Genomic DNA, 27,778 nt, shown 5'->3' on the forward strand with positions numbered 1-27,778 from the left:
TCTTTGTAAGGGTGAAGAGCCGTATGTAACCTGGACACATGGAACATCTTGAAACTGAACACTTTTGCCAAAAGCTCCACAGAGCTGCAGACGTAAATCCTCTGTTACAAACTGAAAACAATACAAAACAAAGTCATGTCTCTGCATTCAAATGTGTTGACGTTTAAGAGCACAAAACAGTGGAAAAAACAGTCTGATAGAAAAAAAGATCGGAGCCACATTTCTGCTTTCTGTACAAGTTAAACCCATCACAATCACTATAGCTTAAAATAAAATTTGCCTAGTTTGAAATCGCTCACACTCAACTGTACAAGCTCGAGTGGGTTCGTCTATATGGTCATATGAGCGTGAAAAATCAGATGAATAAAGAATGTCTTATTATCAGGAAGGTTTACCCAACTACAAATCTATCTATCCTGCTGTAGCGAAAACAAAGCTCAACAATGGCTGCTTTTTTTTTTATACGTCCTAGGTGAAATATGGTTAACCACGATGTAGAACAGAAGGTAACTGTACTTCAAACATCAGCTATGATAAACCTGGGTCACTTCTAAATCATTTTTTGTCAGCTCAAAGACATCAAAATTGAATTGCACCAAGAAAAAAAAAGTTAAAAGAATGTGCTTTTCTAGAATACAAGAATAATCCTAGACTTCCATGGCTTCTTAGGGACATGGTTTTGCCACTGAATTCCTTGATGCAGTAATGAGGCACAGAAGGGGGGTTGACATATGATAAATCATAAATATTTGACTAAATATCAATGTTTTGGAATAGACTTGCACCAAATTTCACTCGTTTTAATGTTCTTTACCAACTAGACAAATATCTTTTCTATCAGGTTGAGGAATGCCAATTGTCTACGTAAAATCCTTCTCAAAGGTCTTATTCCATCTGCAACCAGATCCAGAATGCCTCTCGTCGGGTTACACAGCACAGGTCAGACCGATTACGGAGGGTACGGATAGCAGCAGCGGAATGTGAGACGGACTAACCTGTATGGAGCAAACACACAAACCAAGGAACAAAGGGCACTCTTCTTTTTCACTCATGTCAACCAGAACAACTTTGCAGTTTAAAACTCACTTTGACGCTAGTTTTCATTTGCAAAGGGGGACAACCTGCTTTCTGACTTATAATGATCATTTTATTCTAGAAAAATAAAACAGAACAAAAGCAAGATTCAGATTACAGAAAGACTGTAGTCTAATTTTTACCAAATAAGATGTAAGCTGAAATCAATTACCCAAAGCAACCCATGTCTTCCTGTAATGAGACATGCATCCATTTGTTTTCCAAGATCTGCTGTTTTTTTACACCAAGAAGGTCAAAAACTAATACAAAAAATATGTAACATCCAACACAGCACCTAAAACTGAAAGAAACCTTGTTATTCCAGACTGTTCTTCATTAACATGTTACCAAAGATATGCTTAGCAAACACTCTGCAGTTATTCATGAGAGTCTATTGGACCTGTGCGTCTTAAAATAGAGTTTGGTAACCTGAATAAAATAAGGGTTTCGCCCCATTTGCTTCAGCCTCGACAGCAGTCAGAAAGTGCGAGTGACCTGGAAGCAGAGCTACCAGCACAGCAGAGAGGGACAGGGAGAACTGCAGATTGGGTTTGTTTAAAATTTGCAAGCAAAGCCCGCTTTTGTCTCCAAGTTATCAAGTCCTGCTTTATAAATACTGTCTGAAATAGATGGGAGCACTTTGGCAAGCTGGCCAAACTGCTTGGAAACGGCAAATTAGCAGGGAGAATTTGAAGGCTTGGGGAAAATGTACAATATCGGACAAATGCAGCATAGATTGTGAACGCCATCGGGGAGAAGAACTACAGAGAGGAAGGGGCTTCTGTCAAAACAAACCAAAGGCTATATATTCATAAAAATCCTTGTTTAGTAGTAAGAATAAAAATTAAAAAAAAAATCAACTTGTTTAAATATGAATATTATAAGTCTGCTTTCTCGCGGTTAGGAAATCAAATATAGTCTCTGTGGGGGTTGAAGGAAGGGAGTGATTGGGCGGGAACCCTTTTATTACTACAACTCCATGTCCTGGGCTTCGTCTTCTGAGAAATCAGACATGGAGCTTTCAGATGAAGAGTCACCGGTCCCTTCCTCCTGCTCCTTTAGAGCTTCCTCTGTTGCATATTTCTGAATGTACTCTAAAAAGAAAAGAAAGAAAAAAAAAACATACATTACAAAAATATCAGAGCATTTTTTTCTTTGCAACTTTAGTAGATCTAACCTTTGATTTTCTGTTTGTACTCCTCTGGCCGATGAAGGTACATGGCAGCTGCATCTCCGTTAAGGGGGTCGATGGGGTTTGGGTAAGCCAGCAGTTGGGGCAGGAACGATTCAAAGATGTTGGTCAGATCTGGGCATAAAACAAAGAAACAAAATGTGATATTAATGGTCAGTTAACTGTTAGGTTAATGTAGGAGACACACTGTCTGAAAGGTAACAGCAGCTTAGGACCAATATTGGCCAAACGGTTGCATCCATTAAATGAGCACAGTCATGGAACACACTGCCTTCTCATGTTATTAGCTGTGCAGCATAAGTTTTAAAATCTCCTTGAAATATTGGTTGAAAACTAACCAGACATGTGTTCACAAGTCAATTGATCCATTTCCTTGGGCCTGTTAACCAAATTTTATTCTAACTTTATCTTTGCGTTTGTTTTCACTCTAAAAATAAATATATGGATACATTAAGCTGACATGATGATAAAAGTGTATTGTCCTAATTCAAATAAATAAATAAAATAATAAAAGTGAAGTGTCAATCAGGATTTTGGTCACTTTGATTCAAATGAAAAAGAGGGGGAAAAAAACAAAAACAAAAAAACAGTAATCTGGGCTTCCAGCACTTTGAAACATTTAAAAAGTATTCTTAGTCCTATGAGTTTCACATTATTTTTGTCCATTATTCAGAAAACAGCTCAAATTCACTGATGGAAAGCATCTATCGACGGCTATATTCAAGATATGAAATGTGTTCAACTGGAAACAAGACCGTACTTTGACTAGGCCAGTTTCATTGAGCTTCCATTTAAGCCCAGTGTGTCTATTTCAGGTGGTTTTCCTGTTAGTAGGTGAAACTCCACACAGCATTAAGTCTGTTGCAGCCCTCAATTGGTCTTCCAGTATTTCCCTGCAATAGTTGCCAAGCAATGTTTACAGAAATGCTTTCTTCTCTCTCCGTCTGTTAAGCAGTGATCCTGTTGCCTGCTTTTCTAAGCTAATGAATTTCTTACCCTGCCTGTCAGTTTGAGTCTGGCTGTTTCACAGTTGGAGTCTCTTTCCATGTCTAGATTTTATGCTGAGATGTTTAAAACTTAGGATACTATTTTATGATCTAACGCTCTTGAATTTATTTCACAATCATCAATTCATGGTTAGCTGGTTATAAAGTTTCAGTATCCCCTTACAAACTTGGCTTATTACAAACTTTGAACCACATAAAAAAAAAAAAATCAACAACAGCTAAACAAACTTAATTTATAGTGCTTCTCTATTCATGCCAACACTATAGCCATCAAATTAGACAATAGAGGAAACAGCCACATTTCGGCAGCTCCTGCCCTGCTGGATAATATTCTCTTGCCTGCCTGTCTGTGCAGATGGAGGGGTCCTAGTCTCTCCAGTTAGGTGGTTTCCACTGAGGGTTATCAAAGTAAAGAGGAATGAACAGAAATACTTTACAGATTTCTGATATTTGTGCTCCTAAAATGCCTTGGGGTTGTTTTTATTTTACCATTTAAACACCATTTTGGTGGTTTATCACATAACCCTTTGTGGCTCTAATATAAAAAAAGATGTAAAAAAAAAAAAAGTTAAGGTGTTAATACCTTTGAAAGGTGGTGTATTTAGAATCCATAGTCAGTAGATAAAATAGACTCGACTCTGGTGGCAAATTCAAAAGAATCTGCATTTCTCTACTTTACCACTCGGTGTCACTGTTGGGTTTGTTCAGTTTCCCTTTTCTTTTAAAAGTGTTTTCGAAATATATTTAGTATCTCCTCCTTTGCAGGAAAGCATTACAGCCAATTCATTGTCTATTGCCATATTCTACAGACATGCCTCTCCAAAGGGTTTCCATTCTTCTAAAATTAAGCACAAAACACAAACGCCAATCAAGCTCTTCTGCCAACCTGCTCAGTTGTTGTAAACTCCAATCCAGCTCTCATATGAGGACATAAGTTATAATTAACAGGATTCAATAGCCACTTTAGCTCTGGGGCGACGACATGAAAAGAAACTAATGCGAAAGAAATAAGAGCAAACCATCTTACAGCTGGGAAACTGTGAATCATCTGTGTCTAAGGTGAACGTTTCCTGACCTTGGTGGGTGAGAGCATTACGTTATTAGCGTTTACTTTTCCCTCAGTAAGTAGATTAAGACCAACAGCGGCTGCCTGCTTTGCTCAAAGACCTGCTTTTTCTTTTTTTCCCTTGTTACACTGATTGTATCACTGAAAATTATCCACATGGGTCTGAGTGGGAGGATTTAATCTAAACGTGTGTGTATGTGCAGCCATTTACCGTAAAGAGCTGTCCATGTCTGATTGATGACATCTAAGCACACTGTTCCTGACCTGAAAAGCAAGAAAGAGTCAAGTTATGAGCCAGCTTACCACTTTGAAGCTCAGTCTTTCTTCCAAAACAGACAAAAAATGCTTTAATTATTTTTTTTTTCATAATTAGTTTACATACAGGCTAAGATATATATATTGTTGTCACTAACAGCTGAAGAATTTTTCTTAGCAAGATATACCTGGACCACAACCACCACAACTCTGGTATGGGACCAGTCTTCTTGGCAGAATCAGTTGAAATAATTTTAACTGGTGGGTTTTCAATTCTACAGCATTAACCTTAGCTGTTTAACACGAGTTTCTGATCGTTTTAGATCATTAGCCTTGTGAAACAATAAACTATGTTTGAACCTCAGCTGTCTGACCTGAGCCTCTTCCTTTAGATAATAAGAGGTTATTGAGGTTGTTCTAGGACAATCCAGGAACCCCCAATGCTATTTTTTTTCTATGATATTCACACACACCAATGTCACCATCCAGTTAGACCAGTTTTACACCAACCAGACGTCCTTGCTTCCCAGCGACTCATTAACTGGAGTCAAGGTGAGGCCTTCAAACTTAATACAATTGGGACACAACAAGGTGTCAAACATCAATGATCCCAAACACAAATCCAGGCTGCTCTAGAATAGATACAGCAAGCTAATATGAAGCATTTTAGATGGTTGTAGCGAAAAAATTAACCTTAACTTTACAAAAAATGTGCAAACTAAGATTTAAAGACAAATTCTACCATGATCATATTTCTATGTACCTGCTTATATTATTGTGACAAAATCCAGAGCTGCATGCTTTGGATTTTGTCAGGTGCATCCATCTTGTGCAAAGAAGAAATTATTTTTTTATTGTGCACAGCTGCTGACAATTCTTTTCTTGATAAAAGACGACCTGGAGCATTACTGGATGCAGATTATCCCCATATTAACACAAAGCACATTATCAATGCTTCACAGAAAAGGGGCGAAGTAAATCTGATTAGCTTAAAATAAAAACTTATTTGTTGAATGATTAGAAAACATCATGAGGAGCTTTGTCCAACATTCTCTATGCTTTACTAACTCTGCATGAAGCTTTGCTTTTTACATTGAACCTGAGCAGTGTAATTCAATTAGTAATCCAATAAATTTCTTATCACCAGGACTTTTAACGACAACAGGAAACCATGCCACTCTAGTGAGGCAGATGTGTATGCATCTTTAGAGTCCTGAAACGGCTACAAATAAGCAGCTTCTAGCCTAAACTGGCTAAACCCTGTAGCCATGGCAACAGTAACAGCTCATTCCCACTGTAGGGCAAGGTGGAGGAACTGAGATGCTGTGGTCACGTTTCTCTCTAAAAGGCATCATTAAGAGATCATGAGTTGTTTTTAAATGATAGAAAGAAATTATAAATAGAAATCTGTTCTGCAGCAGGATGATGATTAAAATAAACATAAAATCCACCTTTATTTATGACCATGTTAGTCCTTTGACCTATAAACATACAGGTAGCCTGTTACATGAGAGGACCCAGGAGTCTCAGGTAATACTACGTCTCTATATTTGCTGATAAGCTTCAATGCAAAATGTAGTAAAATATTTTTTTGTGAAATATAAAACCAGGTTTCAATAAGCAAAACAAAAAAAGAAAGCCTTTATTATGAATATATGACTTAAATGGACTCACGCTTCATCAATGTTGGGATGAAATATCTTGTTCATGAATCCTGAAAAAGCAAAGTAAAAATCAACAGTCGCAGTCAAAGTTAAAAGCATCCCTAATCAAAGCTGAGAAGGCACAGCTCCTACCTATTGATGGCGATTTGAATGGGTATTTATCAGGAAGATCTACTCGCACTTTCCACACTCCTCCCTCGTATGGCGCTGTGCATGACAAGAGGAAAGAAGATGATAAAGGAAGTCTTCTGAGCACCCAAGATAGACTTACTTAACTCATTTTCCAGCCTTTAGGCAATCCTCTGGCTGCTAAATAGCATCAATTTTCTTCCCAACAACAGAACTTTGTGCCCTACCGCTCTGCTCCTTTTATAGGGTAATGCATTTCAGGCCTGGAGAAATCTTTACATTTAAATCTCTTCGGATTATTCATGGACATTGAAAAGGAACGAGAGTGATTTTAGCTAGTGTGCTGCTCTCCCAGAATAGCTGTGTGTAACAAGACCCTCATGTACTTGAAGCGAGCAGCACACAGACGACTGCAAACAGACTTGTTGTGGCTGAATGGCCTGTAATGGCCTGGATCATAATGAGCACATATGTCAGCATACAAAATAGCTGCAGTGCTTAATTCAGCACAGTTTAGAGGCATCATGAAGACTCTCTTCCCCTTTTTTCCTACCACTGCTCGACGGCCAGTGTGCCACAGATGTTTTGAGCAGCATAAGGAGGAAGTATTTCCTGCTGATAAAGCCATGGCTTCACTCTATCTTACTATCTGTGGCTTAAGGTCTGGTTTCAATTCATTTTACTTTCCTAACCACCTGTTTTTTTTAAATCACAGGTCTTACATTTCCACCCTTAAGATACCTACATATATTTTTTGTTTCATTTTTAATTACCTTTAAAAAAAAAAAACGGCTAAATTCATGCATCAAACTGTTTTGTATGGCTTAAAGTGCATTGTAAAAAAAAAAAAAAAAAAAAAAAAACTACCTGGCTAAATGGCCAAACCTTTCCCTAATATTGTATGTTGGTGTCTGACAAGGTGTGGAAACTAAAAGAACACATCATTCCATCTAAGTAAGAGGCTGTCGTTGATAATCTATTAGTGATGGCTGGCAACCTGAGCACACAGGCTGACCAATAAAGCAACCAGCATTATTTAAGATTGTTTAATTTACTCTTAAAAAGTATAATCTTGTGCTCAATAAGTTAAGGAGCTCCACAAGGTATGTTCGGTCCTATATGTTCTTATTATAAACATAGCAAACCACAGAGTTCTCTGAACTCTACTTTTACCTTTATGCTGATGAGGCAGTAATTATGTGCTCTTTTCCTACTTTTATAACATTTTAAAGTATCTGTGACATACTTCTAACGGACAACGACAGCTCAGTTGTTCCTTCTGTCTTTCAAAGGACCAAAATGCTTGTTTTTCACTGCCTTTTTCACTGCCTTAAGAAAAGCAAGATCAGCAGAGTCTGATGAAACTTTAACAACAAATTACATTTTTAGGATCTTTAAACAGTTACTTGTCTTTTAAAGAAAATGTTGACTGTAAAACTGAAGCTCTTATTAGGATTTGGTTAAGGATTTGGTAAGTCTTGCTTTTCTGTTCATATCAATTTCAAATACTAATTAACCTTTCTTAATGTCTTTGCATGTTTGATAGTGCATAACAGTAATAAAAAACAAACAAAAACTAAGAACAAAACCCTTTAGATTTCCTACCTATTAACAGCTCTAGAGCAGATTATTAAGGTCATCCCTACCTGCCTGTTGGCTCCGTCACTGCTGCATGTTCTAAAATGTAATAAGATGCTGACACCAAGGGTAAGATCTAAACTAGGAAGGCAATGTTTTGGGTTTTCAGCACCTGTAGTATGGAACAGTTTTTAAATCTGAATTTAATCTGCAAAATTTGGTATTCCTAATCTAGAGATCAGGTGTTTCTGTGCGTACTCATTGTAATATACTACTCTGATGTGTGATCTTTGCATGTGCACTGTGTTGCTTTTATCTAGGCCAAGTCCCTCTTGCAAAGCGATCTCAATTTCATAATTGTGGTTAAATGCGGAAATAAATAATTTGTACATTTAGTAACTATTTTTTAAGTCCCAGTAGATAAAAGTAATAGTTACACCAGTGGGTCCCAACCTTTTTCGACTGGTGTTTCCCTTTTGGCATTTTCTCTTACCATGAGTCCCCCTCTCAGTCAAAAGTATTGATAATTGCCCAAAAGTGGAACGTACAATAACTGATTATAAAATAAAAACCATTTTACCTAATCTTTTAATCTGAGCATTTAATTTGAGGATTTAATAGTTATTCCCTGGTTGGGAATCACTATTTTAAACAAGTGAATAGTTCATCTTTGTTTATTTCTCTAGGGATATTAATAATAGTTTTTCTTTTTAGTATAAAAAAAGGGTTGGTAGATGTTATGCATATTTAAATTCATTTTAATAACTTTGGTGTTTAATGAGAATTTTCTATAAGACGATTAACTTTTTCTAATTCATGAAGAACAATGTAAACGGGACTAAATTTAGGGGAGAGAATGTGGTTGAAAAAGGACTGAATTGTGAAGCAGAAATACTTACTTCCTTGTGGTCCATAAAACTTCACTACAAATTCATTGAGTCCACTGAGGATGGTGACTTCATGCTTGCTCTCGATGCTGAATGGTTGTTAAGGAAACCTGCTTTGTGATTGGACAAACAAAATGATCAAGATGCAAACATTTTTAACAGGAAAACATCAAAATGTGGTTGAAATATGGTTTCCAAGAAAAACAAAAAGCACACCCGTTTTATACATTTACTTCAACTGCTTTTACTAAAAATATATATATATATATATATATATATTCCCATTTTATATTGTATGCTGATTTCAGAAGGAAAATATGTTTAATAGTGTCACATATATGCAAGGAAATGTATTTGTTGGGACTAGTATCCGAAAAAAGGTGAGCTATTCTGTTGAAGCTTTCTTCAGCCCATAATATGTTATCCAAAACCTTATCATACATCTATCTCAGGAGAAAGTTGTGTTAGTAGAAAAAAGCTCAAAGTAGTACCAAGATAAACACAAAGCTGGTGTTAATTTACTAATAGAAAGCTTCTTATTCTTATGTGGCTTGTGCCACATAAAAAAACAAAATCAAATCAAAAAACTAAAATGTAAATGTTTCCTCTAGTTTCTGCTCTTCTAAAAATACCTTTTATTTTATTTTCCTTTGAGCAGAGAGAGCAACAAAACAAAGAGGTATAAATCAGGCATTAAATACCTGTGGTAAAAAAAAAAAAAGGCCCATAACCATAATCCGAGTCATTTCCATAGACAGGTGGTAAACATCAGACGCAAAGCTTCAGGATGTTGTCATTCATGTCTGAGTTTGTATCCTATCAGTGGCATCAGATAGCAAATGGTTAAATTGAACTGAAGGTTATTTTAAGCTCCAGCTGAATCTTCTAAGAGCAGAATGAATCCCTGGCTTCACCAAGTAAATGTGTCACTTTCAGACAGAAGGGGAAGCGTTGTGCTCAGATGTTAACTCGAGTCCGGGAGCCTAAAAATCCCAGACTCAAAGAAACCTTCATCTAAAGCTCAGCAATAACAAAAAAAAAAAAAAAAAACAAACCCCAGAAGCTGTTAGAAACAAGTCTTTCAGTTCTAAACTACTAGCAAAGTGTTTAGATTCAGCAGCAGGATATAAGAACGGAGAGACGTTTAACCAACAGTGAAACCACTGGTGTGATAGCAAATCTGCAAACAAATAGAAGATCGAGCTGGGCAGCAATGCTGTGGAGGGGGATGGGCTGTGACGGTTACACTGGAAGATAGCACTGTGAAAAGGTGGGGGAGCCATTAAATAATGAGGTTGATCTATATCGATAGATATAGATTCCACAATAAAAACAGGACTCCTCCTAATGTAGTTAAACCTGATTTATAAGCCTTTGGTCATAATAACCCCAGTTTAATATTAAGTTTCAGCTATTAATATGGTGGATCACACTTCATTGTTAAGGGCAATGTGTGCTTATCTATTTAGTAATAGTTGTCTTATCATCCAATAGATACTTTAAAAACTGGCCAATGGTCAATATGGTCTCTAGAGTCCAAAAACACTGTAATATCTATGCACTATCTCTAGGCAGTGATGCAAATATTAAATACATTAAAAACATTTTCCCCATGAGCATGACTAAAGAAGTGCTGGGATAAATATAAAGAATGATTCAAATGAATAGAAAGCACAAAATACATAACTGAAAGAAATATTTAAGGACGATACGATATTCATTAAGATTTTCCATGCATCCTATTAATAATTCTAATAGGATGCAAGTGAATTCTACATGGCAAGGATATTTATTTATTACAGCTAAAGTATTAAACAACAGTTTATGTTTTCCTGACGCTGTGCAACAATATTCTTTAGATGTCCTGTCAACACATGTACCTCAGTGCTGCTTTCAAGGTTTAAAAATTATTTTGTTTGTCCATAGAAATACTCTTTGACAGTAGAAGCAGAAAGTCTGATATATGTAAAAAAATATCCACAGTAAGGACCAAGATCACAAAATTTACAGTGTGGACATTTTAAACCGACATGGAGAACAAGAGATATACATCGAAGATGAAGTTTATTGTTTACCAAGAAAGATAGTTTGAAGTAGCTTAAATTTCATCTTTGAAAAAAACAAACAAACAAAAACTTGACTCTTAAGAGAAAAAGATTTAGTCTTAGTAGGCTTGGGTTAATTATTATTATATTTAACAGTATATACATAATTAAGGTCTTTTTATTTAGATTTAATAAAAATTTGTATTTTTTTTTTATTTCTTTGGCTGTGTTATACATTGGCTGAGTCATACAGCCATAAGGAAAGCTTGACCTCAAATTTGAGGGTGTGAAAAAATGTGTTGTCCATGAAACTAAAGAAGTGCAATCCGTATGTATGCAGCGGGCAAGTTACAAAACTTATTATTTTAAACAAAACGTGTGTGGCAGACCAGGAACTGTTTGAAGTGGGAGGAATGATCGGGTTTGACGGGTTAGGTAAACAAATAAACTGCATGCTAAACTAATGTATCGCCAACCTCAAAAACATTAGCATTCCAACTCCAAATTGCTATAGAGTCATATACGACATGAGAACGCTTTTATTCCCCACACCACGGGCCTGCTGATGTCACTTTTAGGTGACCAATACCGATTCGAATTTAAAACACTGAACACTTATTAAGCACACACTGTCCGCTTCAATCACAAAGGCAGGAATTCAACAGGTGCGCCGTTTAGCATCAAAATAACTGAGACATGCAAATGGCACTAAAGGACATCCATGTATTCAGTTTTTACGTCAAAGATCTTTCGGGGTTAAACTTGGAAAAGTATTAATAAACCCAGCATATATATTTTACTAAAAGCAATCAGAAAATTTCACAACACAGAGATCTCAATGATTAACTACGACAACCTGTTATTTATTTTGTACAAGCTAGTCATAGCATGAGAATCTCCTAACCTGCCCATGCTTTATTAGAACTGCACCTCTCCATGTGACACCGAGTACAGCAGGACGAGGTACATTCCATCTACCTCACATCACCCCTCCCATCAACAAAGCATCAATTAAGATTACTGTGTGGCGAGCAAGTTTGAACCTAAAGTAATACATTTTAGCTGATCTGTTTTTCTCTCTTCATCACATGATCAGATATTCTCTCTCATTGGCCTTTAATTTCAGCCAGCGAGGCTCTAGGCGGTCACTTCTCTTACAAGGCAAATAACATCTTGCCATCACCTTTTGAAGTGTTGCATTACACTTCAAAAAAAAAAAAAAATTGTGGCAGATATCCATCTCCGGAAAATTACAGCTCTGGGTTTTAAAGTTTGTGAGCCGTAGGTAGAGCTGCTTTGGAAGGATTGCTCCTTAAAAAAAGAAATCTTAACGTTCTGCAGAGCAAACAGCTTTGAGAATCTCTTGGTTTATTTGCTGAAATAATACAATAAAGGAAGGAATTTCCACCTAACTGCTGCATGCGTCAAAAAGTGACTGATAAATGTATAGTACCCTGAATATGAAGAAAATAATTAGGCACCAAAAGAGTTTTTAGGACATTTACATACAAAAGATTCTGTATTGTTTTGTCCTAAATGCTAATTAACTTTCTTGATTCCTCGTCCCACTATAAGGCCTCTCCATCCTCCAACTTGGATTAGTATAAATCATAATCTGGGGATAGTACCGGGTCAATATCTTTTTATATACACACATAATCTAATGCGAAGGGGCCAGTAAAGTCAGAGGAACAAATGCACACATCCTCCGATCCCACATGGGGAGACAAAGCTGCTTAAAACTTGTTCACATTCGTATTTTTTTTCATTTAATCCAAATATATCTACTTTTCCTAGAGTGAAAATCAGTCCCCAAGTTTGTGCAAAATTAATTATTTTTGATTTCTTTTTTTTTTTTGCGTGTCCGAGTACAGGTTATGAATGCAAAGGCCTGTCCAAAGATTTAGACGTTTCTCTCAGGAAAATAAAGACATGGAAAGCCACCAGTTCTTTTGTTTCTTTGCGTTCATGTATCATATAAAATCCAAATAAAACAAATGTAATTTTGTAGATATCACACCAACAAAATAACAAAGGAAATTTCTCTGCCGAGGTTTACCTATTTACTTATGATTATATTAATAAACAGTTCTAAATTGTTTTACTCCTACAGCACATCTTTAGAATTGTGTGCAGAAATATTTAGTAAATGACTTCTTCAGCAGCAGTGGAGATATGTTTGTTTTTATTCTGGTCCATTCAAGCCACTATCCCTGTTTGACCCAAGGATCAAAATATCAGCTCCCTCTCAACGTCTCTCCAAGTAGAGAAAACAAACACGACTTTGGACCATAAACAGCTCAGTGTCAAACAATGTGGTGCCATGTACACTCAAAGATCGCCTTCTTAGAGACTGTTTGTTGATCCTGTAGCAGCAAAGAGTTTTACAGTATCACAACTCTGTTTTATGTATAGGTATATTTTATTTTATATGGGTGGAGAATGTGTTTGTAAAAAGTTCATTTTAAAAGTCAATGCAGTGGTGTTTTTCTTTAAACGTTTCTTAATTAAACTGTGTTCAACATTGCCTCTTTTTATCTCCTCACATCCAACAAACTGAGATGACATAATTTTTATTTAATGGACCAACTTAAATCAGCTTAAGTTTTACAACCTGTAAAAGTTTACCAGGTCAAATTATGGCTGGATAATCTTTCACTAGATACAGATCAGTTAAAGCACAGTTAGTGATATGTAATACATTTATAAATCTTTGGGCTATTTTATGGAAACATGTATTTTTTAGATGATGGAATAAGAAAAAAAATCTTTTTGGTACTTATTAGAACTCTCGAGATGATAAAATCATTTTCCAGATTAAACTACGGGGTGACGCCTGGTCGCCTGGCCAGCCAGACTGACTAAACAGGGCGTAAGTCGGTCTGGGAAGGTTCAGACTCTCTGGTCTAAAATAAACTGGACCAATCATAGTGTAGAAGGTGGAAGTTTTTCAGTAGGCAATGATCAAGTTTGCGGCTTACAGAGGAGTAATGTTTTAATCATGCCCTGGATATACCTTTTAAACTTTACAAAGCTGTTGTTAAAGCCTTTTGTGTAGAAACAACAAAAACAAAGAAATCAACCATAACAATGTTTTTGTGTCACAGCTGTTATCTGATTGTTTCTAACCTGTTTGCACTGATTGTGTTAGTTAAACCTTTGAAATCAGGCTCCAACTGCTCCTTTCCAGAATGATTTGTTTTGAATACAGCTTAGTCTGTCTGGTTGGTCAGGACTGGACCCTGAACCAAAGCCTTTAATTGAATGCCATTTCCCCCAAAAAACTGAACTGGGGTAAACAGTTTGTTTAAAGAGAGAATTCAACTCTATACTTTTATATTTAATGTAGATAAAGCCAAAGCAATGTAAAAGAAACGTTTAGACAAACAGAGCAGTTATAGGGCATGTCTGATGGCTTCTAACTGAAAGAAAGGACTTAGCGTCAGGGAAACTTCTCAAAAGGGAAGACACGTAGCTTCAACAGAGAGAGAAGCAGAGAGCAGATTTTCATAGTGAAGATGAGGAACTCTGCAACAGAGAGCTCTGTTTCACTCTCCTTGCCTCAAACACAAATTAAAGCCAGACTTCACAATGAAAAGCCTTGCAGATGAAAGGCAGGAAACGCAGCAGATGTCGTCAGGGTCTAAGCAACAGGTAGGCTTCCTTCAAGAAAACTGACAGGAACTAGAACTAGAAATATGCCTGCTAATAATCCTTACTTAGAGATTAACCATGAAAATTCACATCTGTATAACTTGTATAAAAATCTAACAATATCATCAGAAATGCCATAATATAGATCTAAAAAAAATTAGGAGAAACAAGGATTCATTTATTGAAGAAAAAACTATGCAGAAAGATGTTCTTTCCATGCAAGTTAAAAGATACCAGTTGAAAAACTGCCCTCAGGAGAATAAAATCATGTTTGCATATTTTATTTAGAGTTTATTGCTTTTAAATCTTTTCCAGTGTTCACTTTGCATGCAGCTCCGTTTAAAGTCCAATCCTGTATTCAAATGTGGCTGTTTGTGCATTCAACTTTGTGTGTCACTGAGCAAAGTAGATTACTGTGTGACAGTACACACTGTTCAAACTGCTGCCTGAAAACAGAGGCCGAGCTGGAGCGAGCATGATGGCCGTCCTTCAGCAGCAGGCTGAACGGCAGGCCCAGGCAATGCTGCTGGACACTAAACCAGAACTCCAAGACATACCGGTAAATAAGGAGAAATGCTGGAAAAAAACCCAGAAAAACCTTCCAGCTCAGTTGGGCTGCAGCTCAGTAATGGAAAGGAGTCAACAATATGCTCTGAGCAGCTAACCCAATTAATGAGCCAGCTAATGTTGGCTTGCTACATCTGTGCACGTCAAAAGGTAATATTCAGCACAATAAACATTTAAAACAGCCATTTAAGGGGGTTCCACAAGTTATAACTCCAGGTTCCTTTCAGACCTTTCTAACTGCTTCAATTAAGTTTTGATGAAACCGTTTCGAGCTTCAAACCCTCTGCTGTATAGACTTGTATCTATGCTACCAGACTGTAAAATGCAACTGCAATATAACCTGCTGTAATTACACTGTAATAACTTATACTATTAATCTATTTAGCAAACCAGAAACCACACTCTAACTGCCACCTTTCAGTGTACATAACATATTGTGTGTATATAAGTTACCTTACTGTAAATCTCTCCTTTATTTTTACCATCCACTGTATATATCTGAATGCACTGTTTATACTTCATGCACCTTTTCCTCCTTTCTGCGCCTTTTTTTCCTTTTGTATTGTTGTATTCTATGGAGACAGCTGTTGTTAGCAGCTAGTTAAAAATAACTCAGCATTCTACCCTTGCTAACAAAACGAGAAGATGCTGCCCTTTATTCTGCACATATGTACCAACTTCTTAAAAATAAACCCAAATTGTAAAGAAAGCATTTGTAATTTGTCATGATTCGAACTTTTGTTGCAGCAGGAATGACTGAGTTTTTCCATTTTTAAATAAAAGAAATTAGAAGTTACAAATGACGGTAAAATTTGTTTAATTTTTTGTCAATATTTTTTTTTTTACAGCTATAATAGAGTTTAGTATTTTTGCCACTAGTTTCACAATGTGAAACTCAAAATGTCCATTACACATTAAAATATAAGAAGCCTTTATTTCTAATAATTTAAATGATTGACTTAAAATAATGAAAATCTTCAGAAATTTAAATTTTACATGAGATCAATAAGGATTTCCAGCAGAAATCTTCTGAAGGGTATGTTGATTTCTTCTGAATAGTTGGTTGTGCCTAATTTTTGATACATTTTTTAATTAATTAAGCATCATTGAGTCTTCCTATTGAAAAACTTCCACAGATACTATTTGAAGGTTACATCATGTTAGTTTGCAGTTTCCCTTGAAATCAAATTTGTTTTAAAATGTTCCCGTAGATGCCTTCATTGACCATAGACTTCATAGAACATGAAATTTCACACTAGACTTCAAATATCATGGATTTTCTGCATGTTCATCCTTCCACCAGAATGAAATAGTTGACTTTCAGCTGAAAAGAGGATGCTGGCCCTCTATTATGAAGCTCACAAATTGGGAATGTATTTTTAACAAACCTTTAAAGGTTAGGTTTATCCCGTTTTTTTTTCCAAACACTTTCTTTAGCTTATTCCTTCTGAAGGTTGTCAATGGCTTTCTTCAGGAACTCACATGTTAGTGTAGCTTAGTGACCCAGAGACGATTTAGAGCCTCAGGAAACCTTTACAAGTGTTTTTCAAATCAATTGGATGATTAAGCTTCAACAATAAGCGTTGCTAATATTTTAATCTTTTTCCACATTATTCTAAATTTACTAATACATTGAATTTTAGGATTTCAAATTTCAAAATGACAAAAAAAGGCTTAAAATATGCCATTCTATATCTAATGATATTAGTTTCCATTTCTGAAAAAAGTGACAATGTTTTCAGAATATTCAGTTTATAGATTTAAGCAGAAATTTTAAACATGATTTAACATTTGTAGGAGCTAGAAGAAAGCACCTGCTTTTATCTGTGGTTTCTGAGTGAGAAACTGGATTAAAATGATAAAAATCCTGAGTGTGTAAGGAATGTACTTTTTAAACAAATACATATTTTTGTTTTTAGGGGAATTAAATCAGACAATGTGTAGATATTCAGTCCTATATTCTGCTTTATTATGTCCATACGTATCTAGAGCTGGAAAAATTTAAAGGCACATTCCAGACTTCTCCTGTCTCTCTAAATTGATTGACAAACAACTTTATTGCCAGGTTACAATTGAACAAACTTTTCCTCTTTTTTCTTCCCCAGCAGCTGAACCTATTATAATTATTCAAGTTAATACCATACTAAGGTAGAATACCCAAAAGTAATAATTTTATAATATCACAAAAGAACTAATCGATAACGTCCCACCATCAATGCAAAAAAGTTGATTTATATTAGGAATCATAATAAATCTTTAAAATATGACCACAATATACAACCAGCACAGCTTTAACTGTGGGAATATGAAGCTTTCCTTCTTATTTTTTTTTTTGAATAAAAAAAGATTTGCATCTTTAATATCTTTATAGCTCTGTAAATGCTTTACTACAATAAACCTGCAAAAATTATACAAGCTAGCCTCTGGTGCATGTCATATTTCTAGAATCACACATAAAAGCATAGAAATACAATTAGTTCATAGAGGAAAACAACAAAACATGTCCTTCAACAATTTATCTTTGGATCACAGAACAGAAGTTTGAGCTCAAACTGGAAGCAGGAACCAATTTCCCAACTTTCAAACCGACTCTCAAAGCATCCAGCTCCTTCAGACACTTCTGGTGTCTGAATACTGATGATGGGGCCAGCATGTGTGGGCTGTGCAGAAGAAAACCTTGCAGCAGGTTTTACATATCAATGGACATATGGCCTCAAAGGCCTGACTCACTGAGGTCCACATGTAAATGTCTGGCAGATGAAGTGGTGGACTCACTTTAAAGGTTGGATGGGAAATAAATTAACTGTGAACAAAATTGTTTCATTTTTCTCAGAAAAAAAGAAAGGTAAATAATAATGAATTATGGAGTTTTCCCATGAACTACACCTTCTAAAAACAAAACAAAAAAGGAGCAGGAGCAGAATAACCATTTGATCAATGCTGCAGTGCACTAAAAGATGCAGAATAATGTACCCCAAGGAGATCAATGACGCCCCATCTTAGCATTAAATTATAAAAAAAAAAAAAGTAATATAAAATAGATTGACGGACACTCAACAACCCCCCCAAAAGAAACTCTTTTTGTAATGTAGATTTTCATCCATTAGATGAAAACCAAAATATATTGAAGGCTGCCTCCCAGAGAGAGCTAAAGCAGCTCAGACATGAACAGGCCAAGTTCTTTGTCTTCACTGCTGAGAGATGAGAGCCCACCCACTGCAATCCAATGTGAATCCTTCAGCTGCTCCTCCTCTCAGCCCTTCACTAAATCAACAGTCTATTTACAGCTATAGCAAGCAGGGCCCGTCAGTGTGTTTGTGTGCATACGTGTGCGTCTCAGCCTCATGCGTGCAGGAACAAATGACACGATCATTAATGAACGCAAAACTGAGCTGGGGCAAGAGACACAACAGCCCGAAGTCTGAGGCTACAGCCTAATGAGCAAACCTCACAGACGAGGTTTGCTGTCTGGTTTGGACGACAAAAGAGAGATTTCCAGCTGTGTAATGAAGGAACAGCTAACCTGCAATTGAAAGTAGTTTTAAAAATAAAGCAGAGGGTATTTATCAGCTCTACCCAGACCAGAAATGAACAGGAGCTGATTAACAGATAGGGTGTGGACATTCTGGCGTGGTCTTCTGGATAAGGGTCTTTATAGATATAAAAAAAAGAATATTTAAGCCTACAAAATACCTGATGGTTGGCTATCCTGCATGCAAGAGCATAAAACCTGGCTGAGCTCCCAGATAACAGAAAACTGAATTAGAAAAATAGCAAAACAATCAGGAACTTCAGTCCATCTGTTTTCTGTGGGTACCCAGCCATGCGTGCAGGAAGCATCACTGTAAGCACAGTGGGATTAACACTGAGGGCCTCAGATCTCCTCCAGTGAAATATAAACTGCTCCAGGACCCACAAAATAAGACCGTCAATCAAATATCAGCCAGGCTATCCCACTAAACGTTTTACAACAGCTAAAGCTTTCTTTTCCTCTAAAGAAAGAGACACAGACCGCATAAAGAGATTCAAATAATACTGAAAAAAAAAATCTGGAACTGTTTAAAATGAGGAAACTAGAATCAATACAAGGTTATGGTTTTACTTTACATGTTTAAAAAGTATATATTTAATTACCAGTAGGATTTTTTCCCCTGATACTAGCAGGCCCACATGATAAAGTGTACAGCAGAAAAATTTGAACAAAAAACATCCAGTATTTGACTGAACAGTGATCACAGGAGCAAGTAATGAAGCAGGTCCTTAGTTAATCTAATGAATATATAAAAAAAACTTAAAAAACAGCTTCAATTAATAGAGATTAAGGAAAAATTAGGGTGGTAATTATTGAGAGGTGCATCTAAAATGTCATGAGTTTAAATGTAACAGATTGCAGTACTCAGGAAGCACACTAAAAATGGGCAAAAGTGAGCAATATATGGACTATTGTGAGATCATTTTACTATCATATTGTTTTCCTAATATAGTGACCCCGTATTTACAGTTGTGTTAAACCTTGATGTTTCATAATAAACCATTTCTGGGGGTGCATTCATTCCTGAAGCAAAAAGTTAAGTGAGACAAAGTAGTGCAAAATAGTTAAAATACATTAATATCAACAAGTTCTCAGCTCTATTCACTCTAATATTTTCAAAACGCTTCAATTCATAGTAACTGTTGCTTTAAGGTGCTTTAGCAGACAAACTGAATTTCCAGTCATACAGAACCCAGTTTATCCATTTTGAATATTTTACTGAGTTTCCAAATCAAATCCTAATATAGTAGATTCAGTTCATCCTATAATTGTAGCTGGTAAATAGTTTTCTCTATACAGAAGCTTGAGAAACATAGTAATGTCGAAATGTCTCATCCTAAGCAGGTATGTGGTAAAGTGTAGAAGAGAGCTGATTTTAGATTGAAACCGACTAAGAGATTGAAACTTTGCATCTGCGGCTTTTAGATGGAATTGTATAAAAGGGACTCCATTAAGATTCAAGTATTACAACAAAAATTCATTATTCTCAAAGCTGTAGTCCTACCTGAATACTATATCAACTATAACATCCTTGTGCTGTAACTATCTCATTCTAAAATGCTGATTCCAATCCTCTCGCTTGTTCAGGAATGAGCAGAAAACTGCTGCTAACTCTTTGCAGTTTGTCCAATCCAACAACAATGGTGCAAGGGGAGGGGGGGTAGATTAGCTGCCTGTGACTGGGTGACACGTTCTGACACAGCAGCAGGAGGTGGAGGTCACCGGGGCTGCTGTAAATGTGAAACACAAAAAGAACCCACCGCTGATGCTGTCCGGATGTCACGTTTAGAGAGCACAATGGGGCCGAAGCGGTGAGCGGAGAAAGAGAGCAGGCTTGGAATCCAGCTCAAATGGGAAAGGATGGAGGGGGAGGTTAATAAAATACAGACAGGCAAGAAAGGAGCGTATTTTGAGGACTAATAAAAAACATCTGAATTATGTGACGTTAATATGATAGACACAAAGACAGAATAAAGATGCAGCACCGCTCCCTGGTAAATCCCTACAGTCCTGAATATAAATGATGGTTGGCCATGCTTCATGGAACTCCCCTCCATTCCCCACTGCATCATTGTCAAATCTTCCAGCAGACAAGGAGGAAAGGATGATTTGTAATTTCAGCAACACAGAACATCCTAACACGCCTTCCCATTGTATGACGATCTAATTAATGGAAAGAGAGACACGTCTTCATGCTATTCGAAAGAAAATAAGAATCTGAGCAAAATGGGACTGAGATTAAAAGAATTAGTGACCATAAATTATTAAAAAGGGAACGTCTATACAGTCCTCTGCATAAAGGATTTAGACATTTCAACACTGTCAAACAGGAAAATATTTTTAATGCATATTTGCAGTCAAACTTTATTATCAGACTTAAATATTTAAAATCCAGTGCAACACAATTCATTTAGAATCATGTAACAGGTAAATGGGATCCAGCTGTGTAGAATTTAATACATGTATAAATTAAGCTATGTGAAGGACTCACAGGTTTGTTGGGGGGGGATCTGTGGTGAACAAATAAAAAAAAAATTATCCAAGCTAAGAACATCTCGTAAACTGTTGTTCAATCACCATAAATAGCTTAGGGTAGCTCAAACCAAGCTGCAGAGGTCCAAAGCTCAGGTTGGAGTATATGGTGAAATAAACTGCCATGCACTCTAGAAATCTGGTTTGTAGGTAAAGGTGGCAAGAAATAAAAACTGCCAAAACTCATGAACTGGAAGGAAAGTTCTCTGGTCAGGTGAGCCTGCAAATAAACTTATGTCAATGGACTGTACTTACACAGCACTTTGACCACTCTGACCACTATCAGTAGGCAATGCAGGTGAAGTGTCTTTGATACAATGACAAGGACACAATGACACTCAAAGTTCGAACCGACAACCCTTCGATTGAAGGGGAAACTCCTGCACCCAACGCCACTGTCGCCACTGCAAAAGCTAACAGCATGTGAAAGCTAACAGCAAAACACGGTAATCACTTTTTTTACTGCAGAGCAGGGGGAGCATGTCGCTTGTTGGATGGAAGATTATTGGAGCTAACTAAAGGGAGATACTTGGAGGAAAAATCTGTAGGAGGCGATAAAAGGTTTCAGACAGATGCAGAGATTCACCTTCCAGCAGGACTAAATGTACAACAACAACAAAAATTAATACTAATTCTAACCATCCATCTTAAAACTATGTACTAGTTTGGGTTGATTTGTTTTTAATAAAATCCCCACTAAATACAAAGTCAGCTTTCAGTTAGCAACTGAAAGCAATTAGCAACACTACAATGTCACAAAATTAAGAGGCCCATAATCATCCCTTTAGAATAAATGCTACATGAAAGAACCAAAAATATGTCTGATTGGCTAAGTGTCACTTCTGTTTTGCTGCCTATCAACTTTTAGCTAAGTTAGCACTCAGAATGGAGCTCATACTGCTGTTTAGCTGCAGTCTGGGTCATATGACTCTTTCAGTGACGGATCCGATCCTCTCCGTTACATAGGTGTGTTTTGGAGAAATGCACCCCGTAGAGAGCATCATTATGCACCAATCGCTTTACATTGACCTGAAAAGTCATTAAGTTGTCTCAAATGAAGCTAATAAGCAGTGTGGATTTACTTGACAGAAACTTGCAAAAACTTAAGTCACCAATTTGTGGATCCTAAAAAATTTATCCCATTAGAAGCATTTCTAGTTTGCCAGCATTTCTACCACAGCCCAGTCACTTGATGAATCACAATGTCCTCAAATTCAAACAGCAACTTTTTCAACAACTATTACTATGAAAGCATGCAAATGGTAGAGAGTCGTAGCTAATCCTACACAACAAGCTGAACCTAAAGCTCTTTACAATGAGACGATCTGCAAAGATCCTCATTATGGAACATCGTGTTCCAAAGAGATCTACGAGCAACACGGACTGTATCATGGATCAAACTTACAAAAGGGTCAAATTTAGGTTTAAGAGGTTCAGTTTGAACATCTCTGATGTCAGTTTAAAAGGAGTAAAAGAACATGAAGAAATTTTGTGCAAAAATCAGAAATGATCAAAGCAGCAATGATATTATTAATATAAAGCAAGATGGGAATGCAAGTTGAAGCCTAGCTTTGAAAAAAAAAGCAAAAAAAAAAAAGCTTAAAAACCACTGATGTTGCACGTTGAGGTCATTCTGAGATTTATCATGACAATATTCCCACATGGCCTCCGCTCCAGATCCTTAACTCTCTTGTGTTCAAAGAAAATTAATTCGTACAACCTCTCTGAAGCCATCTTAAAAGTAGTTTCAGGCTGCAGTTACACTCAAGGAGGGGGCAAAAAAGGCACCACAGAAAGGCTTTAGCTCATTTTTATCCCCTCATTTAAGAAATCAAATCATAATGAGGCAAACTGCTTTAATTCTGACACCAAAAACTCCCCATAGAGGCAGCAACGCTCATGTTTAGGTCTGGCATTCAAGCACATGCTTGTCCCTTCAACACTTGCTGCTGACCATTAATGTAGAATGCTCTGCTAAAAAAACATAGTTCATTGTGCAGAATTGAGCAGTTGGTATACTGCAAATCCAGCCTGTCAGTCAGGCAGCTGCATGAGGACAGTGGCTGTTCAACTACTGCAAGGTTTTATGCACTTAGAAAAGTGGGGGGAGTTGAGCTGTCTGTCACAACTGTCAGCAATAAACACACAGGGTGTCAAGTAGGAGAAACAAAAACTTGTTCAAACAAGGGCAGTTTGTCATAAGCAAATGCAACAAAATGCCTCCTGGAGTAGACCGAAATTAGACAAAACCAAACACAGAGGAACATCTTTGATGTGAAGATTTTGGGATGAAAATACACAAGGTAGCAGTTAAAACACAGCTGAGGAGAAAGCATTTGTAGAAGAAAAGAAAAGGGGAAATTCTGCTTTGTGAGTATTCTGGTCAAGCTGATCAGCTGGCATTAGTAAACTACATGAAGGTAAAGCAACTTCTGACAGATTTCCTCCATATTCTAAAGCATTTGAGCTGAAGCCTATGTATGGTAACCTGACAACAGCCAGATGCATGTCTCACTCCGCCTAGCTCCGCTCACATACATCTGGGAACCCGCCATAGGAATTGCCTTTACTGAAGGCTGGGCCTTATCAAAACTCCTTGCATATGATTGGATAAGCCACTTGTCTGTCATCTTTATTGACGTGCTATTTCAACCACTCACACCGAAGCTAACCCGTGACGCTGTGAGAGGAGGAGCCATTTGGTAGATCAAGCTCTTGCCAAATCCGGTCGGGAGAAGGGCGAAAACATCGTTTCCACCAACAAAAGCCTTCAAAGCCGTTCTCTGATGTTCTTTTAATTAAACAATATCAGATAGATTGGACAACACAGAAGAAATAGCAGCATCGATGCTAACGCTTGCTTCCTCAATGCGAGCCGCCATTGTTGTTGGAATCTCACGGTCGCTTCTCCACTCCAGGACACACCCACCCTGCGTCCTGATTGGACAGACCATAAATTCGGTTGGGGAAATCACTTTCAATGAGCGGGTTCCCAGATGTATGTGAGTGGAGCTGGGCGGAGCGAGACATGCATCTGGCTGCTGTCAGGTTATATGTATGGTTCTTTGACTTTCAAACACGTCTTTCCAGTCGGCTTTAGACCCCTTCACAAACAGCACATGCATTTTCATTTATAAATGTTTTTAAAACCCAAGAAAGAATAATTCAAAAGCTAGATCAGATTGTTAATAATGATAACATGGCTACAATCTTACTTTGTATTAAGATACCATATCAATCTCAATACCCAGCACCTTTAACTCAAGAATCATGTTTTCTCCCTGCCTATTGTCATGATACCAAGAGCTTTACCATATTTGTTGCATGATAATTCACATTTGGTGGTGGTAGAAAAGGTAGTAAAGATCCATCCAACAGGCCAACATTTATTAAGACATGGAGAGCTGAAATTCATAGCTCAACATTTCAAATACAGCATATTTTTATTTTGATACCCCTAAACAAAATCCAAGGGAGCGAGTTTAGCAAAAACATTTTAAGCAGGGCTACATAGAAAAAAGCAAAAAAAATGTCCTTAGGTTTGAATAGCTCACATAGCAGTTTCCAATCTAGCAAAGAAGCAGTTTATTTCAACCGCAAAGCAGCCATGCCAGCATTTCAACTAAACCGACAAGACAAGAAAGGAACATGTTAGCCAGAGAAGTGGCCAAGGGCTCAATGGTGACTTTGGAGGTGCTACAAGAGCTTGGGTCATATGTTAATAGGACAATATTAGTCATGCACTTCACCAATCTGGACATCAGGAAAAAGTTTCAACAAAAGAATTTTAAAAAGAAGAGATTTGGCCGTAAAGATAGCAATGAGAAGTCCCAAATGCACTTTGCAGAGAGCCGTAAGGGAGAACAGTGCAAAATGGGGAAGAATGTGTTCGGGTCAAAAAAGACCAATACTGAAGCCTTTTAGCCAATATGCAAAACAGTGAGTGAGGCACAGAACCAGAAATGCATGCAAGCCTCGCAACAAAATGCAGCGATGGCACCATGCTGAGGGGAAGCTGGTCAGATTTCAGGAGATGAGGGGTGGCTGCAAATACAAGGCAATGCTTTGAAACAACCTAGAAAAGTTTGCAAGAGATCTGGTCCTGGGGAAGCATTTCTAAACGTACATGCAGTACTACACCGAATAGCAGGAAGAATCTCCAGTGCACAACTGCCCAAGTCAAAGTCCAGATCTAGATCTAATTGAGAATCTCTGGCAAGAATTTAATATATTCACAGACTGACTGACACCAAAATAGACTAATATTTGTTATAGAGGCAGCTACATTGAAGCAAAAGCTTTTTAAGAAAAATTTAAATGCAATCGTCTCAACTTTATTTCAAAAACAAAAAAAAATTAAGTGTAGCTTTGAATTTAAAACAAAATAGTTGTCTCCCCCCCATAAAGCAATCAGTTAAACCTGTTTGGGCAACCTTTGCTTATTTCATTTGACCAGCCCACTCCAAACCCCTTATTTGACTAAGCTCCACTGCCATCCCATCAGCTGTTCTAAGCCCCTCCTCCTTATGGTTTCCGGATAGTAACAGGCTGTCCAATCACTTAGCTGGGTTTTTCACTGTGCTGGAACAAAAACAACAAAAAAAAAAAAAAAAGAGAGAGAGAGAGAGAGATGGGCTATCAGTTCATAATGTTCAGGAACATTTTGTGGGGCTGGAAACCTGTTTTGATGCTCTGGTTCAACAGCACAATTCTGTATTGTCAGAGCCAAAACACATCAGCACAAAAAAACAACAAGTCAGTTGAGGACGGTTAAAAAAAAAAAAAGTAGGGAACAAACTAGATGCAGCTTTGTAGCTCAAAAGGTCTAAAATCAAAACGAAAACGAAAAAAACAGCCATTTAAATTAACAGCAATGAGCCACGAGACAGTGGAAGAAGAGTGAGATACAGTGATCAGGTGGCCATTTTGATGTTGAAATTAACCAACAGACTACACAGCACAGCTCTGCTGCGTTTTAACAACAAAATTACAACGTGTAGCTGGAAAAAAGCAGCTAAATATAGACGGAAAGAATGTCGCTTCAACGACGACAACCGTTTTATTGCTGGAGTAAAAACAAAAAGCTTCTTCAGTTAGCCTTACGTTATGTAAACAAGCTGCGTAAACGTTTGAGGGGGCAGTTTGACTCAACTCCCACCTCCTTAAAAAAAAAAAAAAAAAAAAAAAGCAAGCTGGACAAAGAAACCAAACTGACACAAGGTGATTCGTGTAGTCATGGATGAGTTAGTGCTTCAATATTGATTATATCCAGATAGCAGAACACCAGCTTCATGGAGACATGGTTTTCAAATAGACACAAAAACAAGCTAAGCTAACGTTTGCCACATATTGTGTAGAAATGCTACAGGAAACTGTGACCGATGTGATTGGCTAATGGAGTTGTCCTGATAAGCAGCTGAGGACAGAAATAGCTAACATTTGGCTTTGCTAACAAAATGTTGTTGACACCAAAACAGCAGTAATTCACAGATAAATTCCAATATGTTTAGTCACAGGCAGACTACAGAGCAGCGTTCGTTTAAACAGCTCAGGCAGGACTCAGGCATACATGAACACATACTGTTATGTTCAGTTAATAAAAGGATACAGTTTCACCACATCAGTATCCATTCGCCTTTTACCCGGACTCGGAGACGACATTTTTTTGTGCTATTTCCACCGCAGAACGCCAGTAAGTCAGCTGAAAGCCAGCTCCCAGGAACGCTAGGCAGTCTAGCAGGCGATATTATCCGAAAGTTAACATTTGTTTTACTGAGATGTCCACGACAGAACCTCCTCACGGGTGAAGTGTCTCCGTCTCAGCGCTGTTGAGGGTTGGAGCTATACGTTAGGTCTCTCTCCCGTTCACTGCCTTCTTTGCGATCTCACCATGGTTCTGACAAGCAGGGATCCCTCCGCGAATGACGCAATATATGTGCGACAAGAAACGCCACCATATATGGCCATGTTTGTAGTTTCTACAATGGAGGCAACTTTCCACAGCATAGGAACCTGTCCCTAACAAAATTTTGGACCGACCTACTTGTCCCTACCAGTTCAACTGAAACATCATTAGTTCAACATTTTTATTTTCTTTAGTCCAACTGTTTTTAATGTTCTTTTTTGTTTCTACATTTTTTATTTAATCAAATTTTTTTCCTACTTGCTTTGATTCTGTTTTATTTTCATATATTTTATTCATGTAAAGCACTTTGCATTGTCTGTGTACTGAATTGTGCTATACAAATTGCCTTGCCTTACCAACAATTACATGTGACCAACATAATTTATATACATTAGTTTATATTAGTATTAGTTTATCATTTACAATACAGCGTTGTTTTAGCAGTACATGAGTTCTGGATGGAGAATATTGATAGACGAAAACATTTTTTTTATCTAAAATGCAAAATGTTTATTTCTTTATTTATTTTTTTACAATTTTGGTATAATTCCTGCTCCAAGTGGGTCGCTTTGTGAGCTAAAGACATGTTTTAGAGTCTTTATACTCCAGTTGACGATTAATCGATTACTAAATTTGTTGACATTATTTCAATAATTGATTTATCCAATGAATTGTTTCAGCCCTAAATAAA

General features: G+C 37.1%; 1 protein-coding gene across 1 annotated transcript; it reads right to left on the minus strand.

The window, feature by feature from the left end:
* On the minus strand, window positions 1–27,075 carry ube2h (ubiquitin conjugating enzyme E2H). The gene is made up of 7 exons (XM_015391622.1): window positions 26,791–27,075; window positions 8,865–8,941; window positions 6,391–6,465; window positions 6,269–6,308; window positions 4,551–4,603; window positions 2,252–2,380; window positions 1–2,168 (listed from the first exon to the last, which is right to left on the minus strand). Exons 1-7 carry the CDS (start codon window positions 26,841–26,843, stop codon window positions 2,044–2,046), a joined length of 552 nt encoding a protein of 183 aa, XP_015247108.1. The 5' UTR covers window positions 26,844–27,075; the 3' UTR covers window positions 1–2,043.
* Window positions 27,076–27,778: the final 703 nt, after the last annotated feature.

This window comes from Cyprinodon variegatus, unplaced genomic scaffold (assembly GCF_000732505.1).
Source record: "Cyprinodon variegatus isolate N-32 unplaced genomic scaffold, C_variegatus-1.0 Scaffold552, whole genome shotgun sequence".
Lineage (NCBI taxonomy): Eukaryota > Metazoa > Chordata > Actinopteri > Cyprinodontiformes > Cyprinodontidae > Cyprinodon > Cyprinodon variegatus.

Excerpts from the sequence above, each read along its gene's own strand:
- ube2h (XM_015391622.1), bottom strand. The coding sequence starts at position 26,843 with ATGTCGTCTCCGAGTCCGGGTAAAAGGCGAATGGATACTGATGTGGTG. Across the intron at positions 8,942-26,790 it reads GATACTGATGTGGTGAAACT|CATCGAGAGCAAGCATGAAG; the intron begins GTATCCTTTTAT and ends ACAACCATTCAG. Across the intron at positions 6,466-8,864 it reads GTTTTATGGACCACAAGGAA|CGCCATACGAGGGAGGAGTG; the intron begins GTAAGTATTTCT and ends TGTCATGCACAG.